This window comes from Pyrgilauda ruficollis, unplaced genomic scaffold (genome assembly GCF_017590135.1).
Source record: "Pyrgilauda ruficollis isolate IOZ18807 unplaced genomic scaffold, ASM1759013v1 scaffold3, whole genome shotgun sequence".
NCBI classification, from domain to species: Eukaryota; Metazoa; Chordata; class Aves; order Passeriformes; family Passeridae; genus Pyrgilauda; species Pyrgilauda ruficollis.
This window is the reverse complement of record NW_024524377.1, coordinates 13776375-13786348: the sequence shown is the minus strand read 5'-3', so window position 1 is coordinate 13786348 and position 9974 is coordinate 13776375. Positions and strand designations below refer to the sequence as shown.

General features: G+C 62.0%; 1 protein-coding gene across 1 annotated transcript; it reads left to right on the top strand.

Annotated features, from left to right (window-relative positions):
* Positions 1-2509: 2509 nt before the first annotated feature.
* Positions 2510-9624, top strand: LOC121356687 (aspartyl aminopeptidase). The gene is made up of 22 exons (XM_041473375.1): positions 2510-2533; positions 2664-2739; positions 2816-2904; positions 2977-3090; positions 3399-3524; positions 3663-3793; positions 4158-4260; positions 4335-4430; positions 4561-4636; positions 4713-4801; positions 4874-4987; positions 5311-5436; positions 5575-5705; positions 6070-6154; positions 6708-6815; positions 7036-7113; positions 7418-7501; positions 7785-7945; positions 8098-8137; positions 8485-8586; positions 8951-9118; positions 9509-9624. The coding sequence occupies exons 1-22, from the start codon at positions 2528-2530 to the stop codon at positions 9557-9559; spliced, it is 2154 nt and encodes a 717-aa protein (XP_041329309.1). The 5' UTR covers positions 2510-2527; the 3' UTR covers positions 9560-9624.
* The last annotated feature ends 350 nt before the right edge of the window (positions 9625-9974 follow it).

Sequence of the window (9974 nt, the reverse complement as noted above, 5' to 3'; positions counted from 1 at the left end):
GGATGCCATCCCTTTGCTCATCCTGGCAGGGCTGGCAAGGGGGGGTCCAGGCAGCCTGGCAGGCAGTGGGAGAAGGGGGTGGCACTTCCTGGATCTCTGTTGTGTTTACAGTCTTTGTCCTGGGCCATCTTTCCATTAACCCCTTCCAGCAGCGAGGGCTAAGCACTGCCTGCCCATTCCCAGAGCCTGCTGCCAGCAGGGAACACTTCTCTTACAAAGCCTGCCCAGAAGCCCACCTGGGCTCACAGGGGACATAGAAGGACCACGGTGCCCTGTCCCTACTGGCCCTTCCCTGCCAGGCACCCCTGGGCGCACACGTGAGCCCAGCAGCAGGGTGCATATGTGCAGAGGAGGAGCTGATGCCGTTTTGGAAGGGCTGCCTGTGGCTCCCCGCTGCACTCGGTGATCCGTGGGGCAGCACGGGATGGGGGACAGAAGCACTGTCTTCCCAGGAGCACGGTGATGGGGTAGGGGGCAACCACAGCAGGTGCTGTGCAGCCCTTGGCACCCAGCCAGGGGTGAGTCAGAGCCCACCCGGATATAGCCATCAGGAGCTTTTTCTGGAAGTCCCGCTGTGCCGGGAATAGCTGTGGCATGCCAGGGCACTGCCCTTTGCTCACAGCCTCACAGCGGCAGGGCCACACGAAGGCCACACCCGGCCCTGCCACTCACTCCTGCTCTGACACCCCGAGCAGGGCACGCCCTGCCCCTGCACACACACAGCTCAGGAGCCATCCGCCCTGAGCACCCGCTGGGTACCCGTCCGCTCTGGGCATCCACCAGCTGGGGAGCCAGGGCCTCTGAATGTCCTCAGATATCCCTCAGGCACAGACTGGCAACCACTCAAGAGCACCTGGCCCTGAGCTGGGTTCCAGCAGCAGAGGGGGGTGATGCTGGCAGGAGGAGCGTGGGGACGGCGGGCTGGCATACAAATCCCTTTGACGCGTGTATCCCAGCTCTGGGCTGGAGTGCTGGGTGCTCCCAGCCTGGTCCCAGCCTGGTTTCCACCTGGCCTGCGGGGCTGGCCCTGTGTTGTGCTGTGGTTGACATGGAGACCCTCCAGCTGTCTGCTTGCAGGGTGCCAGGCAGTGGGAGTGCTCGTTCCCATTTGGTAGTGGGGAGAGGCAGGTGTTGGGGGCTGGGAGCATAAATCCAGAGCTGTCAGGAGTCTCAGCATGACAGGTCACAGGGTCAGGGGCAACAGGACCACCAGTTTCCAGTCCTCAGAACATGGACAGAGTCTCCAGCTAACAGGGTGCTCACACGGGTGACTCAGGAGCTGGGAATCCAGCTGGCACCCAACACCTGGGCCCCATGCAGCACTCACAGGCTGCCACGTCCATCTCCCAGGGCCACATACCCATTGCTAGGAAGAAAGGATCCTGCTGGGAAATGATGCACAAAGACTGATTGAAACCCAAAACCTTGCTGGCTGCATCCAGCCCATGAAGGGAACGCAGACAAGGGCGGGAGGCACCCTAATCCATGCAAGGCCAAGGGGTCCTATCCCTTGGGAGCGCCCCTGGGGCTGACAGGCAGCTTGGGTGCTGCCCTGCCACCATGCCAACGCTCAGAACCCAGTGCATTGCTGTCACACAGAGACATTTGTCTCCAACATGGCACCAAGAGTTTGTGCCTTGTTTCCTGTGAGGGCTGGGCAGTGCCAAGGCAGGGGAGCAACAACGATGGGGGGCTGCACCTTGCTGTGACCCACCCCACTCCAAATATACGTAGCCTTGAGTGTGTTTTCCTGTGCACCTGCACCCCTCTGCAGGCAGGCCAAGCCCCATTCTGGGGCAGCCCCTGCTCCCCAGTTAGCCCCAGAACTGGGGGACACCAGGGTAGGATGGGTGACCATCACTGTGGAGCCTGTCCCTGCCCCTTGCTGTGTCCCTCTTCCACCCACCCTTAATTCAGCTCTACCCTAGCCTTGTCAGGCGCTGTGTTTGCCTGGCCGGGACCAGGGTGCAGGGTGCGGGATGCACGGTGTGGGTTGCACAGTGTGGGGTGCGGGGCGAGAGTGTGATGTGCATGGCAGGGGGTACAGTGTGGGAGCTGCAGGGTGTGGATCGGGGGGTCGCAGGTTATGGGGTGCAGGGTGCACGTTGTCGATTGCAGGGTGCGGATTGCGGGGTGCAGATTGCGGGGTGCAGAGTGTGGGTTGCGGGGTGTGGATTGCGGGGTGCAGGTGTGGATTGCGGGGTGCAGATTGCAGGGTGCAGAGTGTGGATTGCGCGGTGTAGGGTATGGATTGCGGACTGCGGGGTGTAGATTGCGGGATGCGAGGTGCAGATTGCGGTGTGCAGGCTGTGGATTGCGGGGTGTGGATTGCGGGGTGCAGGGTGTGGTTTGCGGGGCGCAAGGTTGGGTGCAGATTGCGGTGTGCAGGCTGTGGATTGCGGGGTGTGGATTGCGGGGTGCGGATTGCGGGGTGCAGGGTGCAGAGGTCGGAGTCCGGGGCGCAGGCCGCCCATTCCTCCACGCCAGCAGGGGGCGCTGGGCGGGCCGGCGCTGGGCGGTGGCGGCCATGCAGGTACCGGGCGGGTGGAGGGCGCGGGACGGGGTCGGGTCGGTGCCTCCCGGGACGGGGTCCCCGGTCCCGCGGGGGTCCCGGCCCGGGGCGGGCTTTTGCCGGCTCTGTGCGGTGACGGCGGTGTCCGCAGGCGGCGGCGCAGGGCTCGAAGGCGGCGGCGCAGGAACTGGTGAAGTTCGTGAACCGCAGTCCCTCGCCGTACCACGGTAAGCGCCCGCCCGCTGCCCTCCCGGCCCTCTTCCCCTTCCACGCGGGCGGCCCTGACGGCTCTTCCCCCCACAGTGGTGGCCGAATGCCGCAGCCGGCTACTGCAGGCTGGCTTCCAGGAGCTGAAGGAGACGGAGCACTGGGACGTGCGGCCGGCGCAGAAGGTGGGCCCGGCTGGGACGGGGCAGCGGGAGCCGGGGGTGGACGGCACCTCACCTCTGCCCCTCTGCTTCCAGTACTTCATCACCAGGAACTACTCCACCCTCATCGCCTTCGCAGTCGGCGGCCAGTTCCAGCCCGGAAATGGGTTCAGCCTGCTAGGAGCGCACACCGACAGCCCCTGCCTCAGGGTAAGGTCGCCCGGCTGGGTGCTGAGTCTTTCTCTGGGGTCCTCCAGTTTCATGCCACAAGCAAAAACTATCCTGACTACCCCTGTGCCCTGCAGCATCATTGTTGGCTCGCTACACCTCCCAGATCTGTCACCCAGAGCAGCCCCTGCATTGCTCTGCCTGCTGCTGTCTCCTCTGTGTCCCCAGTCCTGCAAAGCCCCTCACAGCACCCAGAGCTGGCAGCATCAGCAATGAGGCTCTGGGCATGAGCTGCCCAGTTCCCACCAGCGCTTCATGGTGCCAGCAGTGACAGCTCTGCTGTTGCCCAGGTGAAGCGTCGCTCTAAGCGGGGCCAGGTGGGCGTAGTGCAAGTCGGTGTGGAGACCTATGGAGGGGGCATCTGGAACACCTGGTTCGACCGTGACCTCACCGTGGCCGGGAGGGTGATCATAAAGGTGAGTCTGATTTAGGGCATGCATGGTCACATAGCTGTGTGTCTCTGGCACTGGGTTGCTGACCCCCACCCAGAGTGGGACCTGCTGCAGCCTCTCAGCTTTGCAGGCCTGGTGCCAGAAGTCATCCTTGTGTTTCAGGACCAAGCCACAGGGCGCCTGGAGCAGCGCCTGGTACGTGTGGAGCGGCCCGTCCTCCGCATTCCTCACCTGGCCATCCACCTGCAGCGCAGCATCAATGAGAACTTTGGGCCCAACACTGAGCACCACCTGTAAGGCCTGGCTCAGCCCCAACTCCTGGGCAGCCCTTGGGAGGGCTGAGACCCAGCTAGAGCAAAACCTTGCCTTAGCTCTCCCTTTGGCAGCCACTCATTGCAGTGGGGAGATCTGCAGCAGCTTTTAGCCCCATAGAGTCCTTCCAGGAGATGCTTCCAAGCATAGGATTTGGGAAAGGACACTGGGGTGTTCTGAGGTGGCACAGTAGATATGTGCTTAAAATATACATTCTTCCTCCATTTGGCATATCAGTCATTCCCTGAAGGAGCAAGGCAGACACGCCAGGAAGGGTTGGGAGTGTGTGACCCAAGCAGGTGAGGTGAGCAAAGTTCTGGGAGCTAATGTTGCTGACCCCCACAGGGTTCCCATTCTGGCCACTGCAGTGCAGGAGGAGCTGGAAAAGGAGGTGCTTAATTGCGGGGTGTGGATTGCGGGGTGCAGGGTGTGGTTTGCGGGGCGCAAGGTTGGGTGCAGATTGCGGTGTGCAGGCTGTGGATTGCGGGGTGTGGATTGCGGGGTGCGGATTGCGGGGTGCAGGGTGCAGAGGTCGGAGTCCGGGGCGCAGGCCGCCCATTCCTCCACGCCAGCAGGGGGCGCTGGGCGGGCCGGCGCGGGGCGGTGGCGGCCATGCAGGTACCGGGCGGGTGGAGGGCGCGGGACGGGGTCGGGTCGGTGCCTCCCGGGACGGGGTCCCCGGTCCCGCGGGGGTCCCGGCCCGGGGCGGGCTTTTGCCGGCTCTGTGCGGTGACGGCGGTGTCCGCAGGCGGCGGCGCAGGGCTCGAAGGCGGCGGCGCAGGAACTGGTGAAGTTCGTGAACCGCAGTCCCTCGCCGTACCACGGTAAGCGCCCGCCCGCTGCCCTCCCGGCCCTCTTCCCCTTCCACGCGGGCGGCCCTGACGGCTCTTCCCCCCACAGTGGTGGCCGAATGCCGCAGCCGGCTACTGCAGGCTGGCTTCCAGGAGCTGAAGGAGACGGAGCACTGGGACGTGCGGCCGGCGCAGAAGGTGGGCCCGGCTGGGACGGGGCAGCGGGAGCCGGGGGTGGACGGCACCTCACCTCTGCCCCTCTGCTTCCAGTACTTCATCACCAGGAACTACTCCACCCTCATCGCCTTCGCAGTCGGCGGCCAGTTCCAGCCCGGAAATGGGTTCAGCCTGCTAGGAGCGCACACCGACAGCCCCTGCCTCAGGGTAAGGTCGCCCGGCTGGGTGCTGAGTCTTTCTCTGGGGTCCTCCAGTTTCATGCCACAAGCAAAAACTATCCTGACTACCCCTGTGCCCTGCAGCATCATTGTTGGCTCGCTACACCTCCCAGATCTGTCACCCAGAGCAGCCCCTGCATTGCTCTGCCTGCTGCTGTCTCCTCTGTGTCCCCAGTCCTGCAAAGCCCCTCACAGCACCCAGAGCTGGCAGCATCAGCAATGAGGCTCTGGGCATGAGCTGCCCAGTTCCCACCAGCTGTCCGTTCCCCAGCGCTTCATGGTGCCAGCAGTGACAGCTCTGCTGTTGCCCAGGTGAAGCGTCGCTCTAAGCGGGGCCAGGTGGGCGTAGTGCAAGTCGGTGTGGAGACCTATGGAGGGGGCATCTGGAACACCTGGTTCGACCGTGACCTCACCGTGGCCGGGAGGGTGATCATAAAGGTGAGTCTGATTTAGGGCATGCATGGTCACATAGCTGTGTGTCTCTGGCACTGGGTTGCTGACCCCCACCCAGAGTGGGACCTGCTGCAGCCTCTCAGCTTTGCAGGCCTGGTGCCAGAAGTCATCCTTGTGTTTCAGGACCAAGCCACAGGGCGCCTGGAGCAGCGCCTGGTACGTGTGGAGCGGCCCGTCCTCCGCATTCCTCACCTGGCCATCCACCTGCAGCGCAGCATCAATGAGAACTTTGGGCCCAACACTGAGCACCACCTGTAAGGCCTGGCTCAGCCCCAACTCCTGGGCAGCCCTTGGGAGGGCTGAGACCCAGCTAGAGCAAAACCTTGCCTTAGCTCTCCCTTTGGCAGCCACTCATTGCAGTGGGGAGATCTGCAGCAGCTTTTAGCCCCATAGAGTCCTTCCAGGAGATGCTTCCAAGCATAGGATTTGGGAAAGGACACTGGGGTGTTCTGAGGTGGCACAGTAGATATGTGCTTAAAATATACATTCTTCCTCCATTTGGCATATCAGTCATTCCCTGAAGGAGCAAGGCAAACACGCCAGGAAGGGTTGGGAGTGTGTGACCCAAGCAGGTGAGGTGAGCAAAGTTCTGGGAGCTAATGTTGCTGACCCCCACAGGGTTCCCATTCTGGCCACTGCAGTGCAGGAGGAGCTGGAAAAGGAGGTGCTTATGGAGTCCACACCTTGCAGTGCTGCAGCCCAGGTGAGCTGTGTGCCAAGGATCAGCAGGAACATTTGCAAGGACGTCATACTTGTCACCTTTGATTTTGAGTCCTCAGGGACCTGCCACCAGGTTTCCCTTCTCCCTGTGGACTGCTGGTAACCTTCTACTCTGCCTCACAGCTGTGTACAGGGCACATCTGTTCAGCCATCTCTCTCTTCTCACCCTTGCCTGCAGCCAGTGTGGAAGGGGTGCATCTCCCTGAGGAGGCAGGGCAGGGAGGGGGGCTGGCACAGAGGCATAGAGCTGTCCTGGGTGAGGTGGGGGCTTGAACATGGGAGATGTTAGTAGGAGAGAGGACTCTGCCAACATAAGCAGGGTCAGGGACAACTTTGCAAAGGGAAACCAGGAGTTTCTCCTGCCATCCACTGCCTGCCCTGCCCACAGCTCTGCTTTCTTCCCAGGCAGAGCGGCACAGCCCTGTTCTGCTTTCCCTGATCTGCCCCCAGCTGGGGGTGAAACCAACTTTGCAAAGGGAAACCATGAGTTTCTCCTGCCATCCACTGCCCTGCCCACAGCTCTGCTTTCTTCCCAGGCAGAGCGGCACAGCCCTGTTCTGCTTTCCCTGATCTGCCCCCAGCTGGGGGTGAAACCAGAGCAGATTGTGGAGCTGGAACTATGCCTGGCAGATACACAGCCAGCGGTGAGTAAGGGCAGGAACCTCCCTCCCTGCGCACAGCCTACAGGCTGGCACTACACAGGTGGCACATGTCCTTTGCCTGGGGCGTGCCAGGCTGGGAGCTGAGTGGAACTAGAGGGAGCTGCTCCTGGGGGCAGAGATAAGGGTATTGGAATGGGAACCCAGTGGCAGGTACTTTCTGGTGACCCAGAGCTTGTGCCCTACTCCTCTTGGCTCTCTGCAGACGCTGGGTGGTGCCTTCGATGAGTTCATCTTCTCCCCACGTCTGGACAACCTGCATAGCTGCTACTGTGCCTTGCAGGTGAGAGGGGAAAGAACCTGGAGACTGCAATGTGGCCCCCGTGCACCAGCTCAGCTTTGGGCTGGCCAAAGACTCTGCAGGGAGTTGTGTTCTCATGCAATGGGTCTAGATTGTTGGAGGACCTGGGGTTGGATTCCCAGCAGCTCCCAGGGGTGACTCCTGCTGTCGCTGGGCAATGTGTGTGCCCACAGCTCCCTTCCTCCATGCTTTGGACTCTCCTGGGGGATTTCCTGATGGCTCAGTCCTGAAATTGCCAGGATGGAGTGGCACTCAGGCTGGTGTCCATTCCCCCCTAATCCTGCAGGCCTTGATTGACTCATGTGCAGCACCCTCGTCCCTCTCCCAGGAGCCCAATGTGCGTCTCATCGCGCTCTATGACAATGAGGAGGTGAGTCAGGGGCTCAGCCATGGGGTGGCTGGCGCCAGAAGGTGCTCCATGTTCTCTGCTCTTCCCCAGCCATGCCTAGCATTGGAGAGAGCATCCTAGCAGGAGAGAGATCCCACACCCCGGTGTAGGAAGCAGGGATTTGCTTACACCCGCATGGAGCATGGCCCAGTTAGGGGTGGGAAGCACTGGTGTGGCAGGAAGCTGCTTTGCTGGCCTTAGGGAGCACCCTGTCATTCCTCTGGCCCCTGTGTCTGCGGGGTTGTGCTGATGGTGTCCTTGGCAGGTAGGGTCAGAGAGTGCCCAGGGTGCAGAGTCCTTGCTAACGGAGCTGGTGCTGCGCCGGATCTCTGCATCACCACACAACCTGACAGCCTTCGAGGAGGCAGTGGCCAAGTCCTACATGATCAGTGCTGATATGGCCCACGCTGTGCATCCCAATTATGTGTGAGTAGTGTGAGCCATGCCACAGGCCTGACAGCCTGCCCTGCCACCTGTGGGACGTATCCCCATCGCTCCCCAGGTGGTACAGACAGGACAGTCCTTATTGCAGCAGGGAGGGAAGGCTGTAGTGTGAAACTCTTACTTCTCTTTTGCAGGGACAAGCATGAGGAGAATCATCGCCCAGCCTTCCACAAGGTGAGGGCAGCCCTCTGCTTGGGTATAGGATGGTTGCTGGCTGTCTGTCCTGCAGCACTGCCACCCAGCATTCAAATGGAAAACATTTATCCTGCAATGGGATTTGACTATGCCACATGTCTGATGTTAATCACTTGGGATCCCAGTCTTGTCCATAGAACTCCTCCCTGCTCTGAGCTGGGGCTGTCCCTATGGAAACACTGTCCCCATTCCCATGGGTTCACCCAGGAAAGGGAGAATGGACTGATATGTTGAGGTGGTACAGCATTGCCTGGGCATGGGTGTTTCCAGGGCCATTGACTATTCCTGGGTCCCATCATGGGCCTGCTGTGCCTTCCTTTGTGCAGGGCCCTGTCATCAAAGTGAACAGCAACCAGCGCTACGCCTCCACAGCTGTCACTGAAGCTGTAATCCGGGACATTGCTGCCCGCGTGGGTGTCCCTCTGCAGGTGAGCAGGGCTGGGTGAGTCCTCCTTGAACATCAGGAGTTTGGGCTGCAGCCCTGCCCCTGGCTTCATCAGAGGGGGCCTGTGCCTAAGCTCCACCCCTGTTACCATGTCTGACCCCGCTGGGGTGTCCGTGCTGCCTGTTGCTCTGGGGCTCCAGCTCCAGGACTGCCTCAGGGAGCAGGCTGGTGAGCAGAATGGAGCCTGGCCTGAGTGTGTCTCAGGAGCTCTTTCTGGAGCTCTCTTTGAACCCTGGTGTGGGGCGGTGCTGCTTCCCTGCCCCAGGTCGCCTCCCTTCAGGGCTGAGGGCCCATGTGGGAGGCCATGGGGCAGCATGTGGAGCTGCTGAGGTCTTGCCCCCGTGCAGGAGTTCATGGTGCGCAACGACACGCCCTGCGGCACCACCATCGGCCCCATTCTGGCCTCCCGCCTGGGGCTGCGTGTGCTGGACATTGGCTGCCCGCAGCTGGCCATGCATTCCATCCGGGAGATGTGCTGCACCTCGGGGGTGCTTCAGAGCATCACCCTCTTCAAGGTGAGCCCTGTGTCCCCCTTCCTGTGCTAAAGCTCTCTCCCTGCTCCTCTACATCTGCCACATCCCCATGTCCCTGTCCAATCCCTGCTTTGGGGCTGAACCCAGCCGTCCCACAGAGCTCCCCAGCTCTAGAGCAGCTCAGGTACTGGCTGCTTCCGGAGGTGCCCCCTCTTCCAGCCTTCCCCAGTGACTGCCATCCCTAAGTAGTTCCTATGGCAACCGGTGCTAGCCTTGAGTCAGCGATGGGTTACTATGGCAACGTGGTCCTGCTCTCTGCAAGTAGCTGCCTACTATGACGCTGTGACAGGGAGCTGCTGCCTGCCCCCACTGCCTGTCCCCCCACCCCGCAGCGCCTCGCTCGGCCCACCCTGGCAGCCTCTCTTCTTACAGGGCTTCTTCGAGCTCCTGCCGACGGTCAGCAGCAGCCTGGTGGTCGACTGAACATGGCGGGGAGGGAGTAGCAGTGGGTTTAGTCCTGGGGCCATTAAAGCAATTCTGTCTCACCAGCGAGTGGTCCATGACTGTGGCTGGGGCTGACGTACGTGGCTCCCCCTGGGGACTCCCATGGCTCCCACCTGTGCTCTCCCCTGGAAGCGTGAGCGAGACCTATTCACCCATCCACAATCCCTTGTCGAGGGGTGCGAGGGGTCCCGGCTAAGGGAGAGCTGGCGGGAGGATGTCCCGTGTCGTGCAGCGCTGGGGCCGCCCGTTTCCCGCGGAACGAGCCTGCCGTGTGCGCAGAGATCTGCCGGCACCAGACCTGAAGCTGCTCTCCGGGGCCGGGAAGGGGGTCCCTGCGCGGGCCGGGGGCTGCCTTCTGCCCGCGGCCGATGCCCGGGCCGTGCCGCCGGGCGGG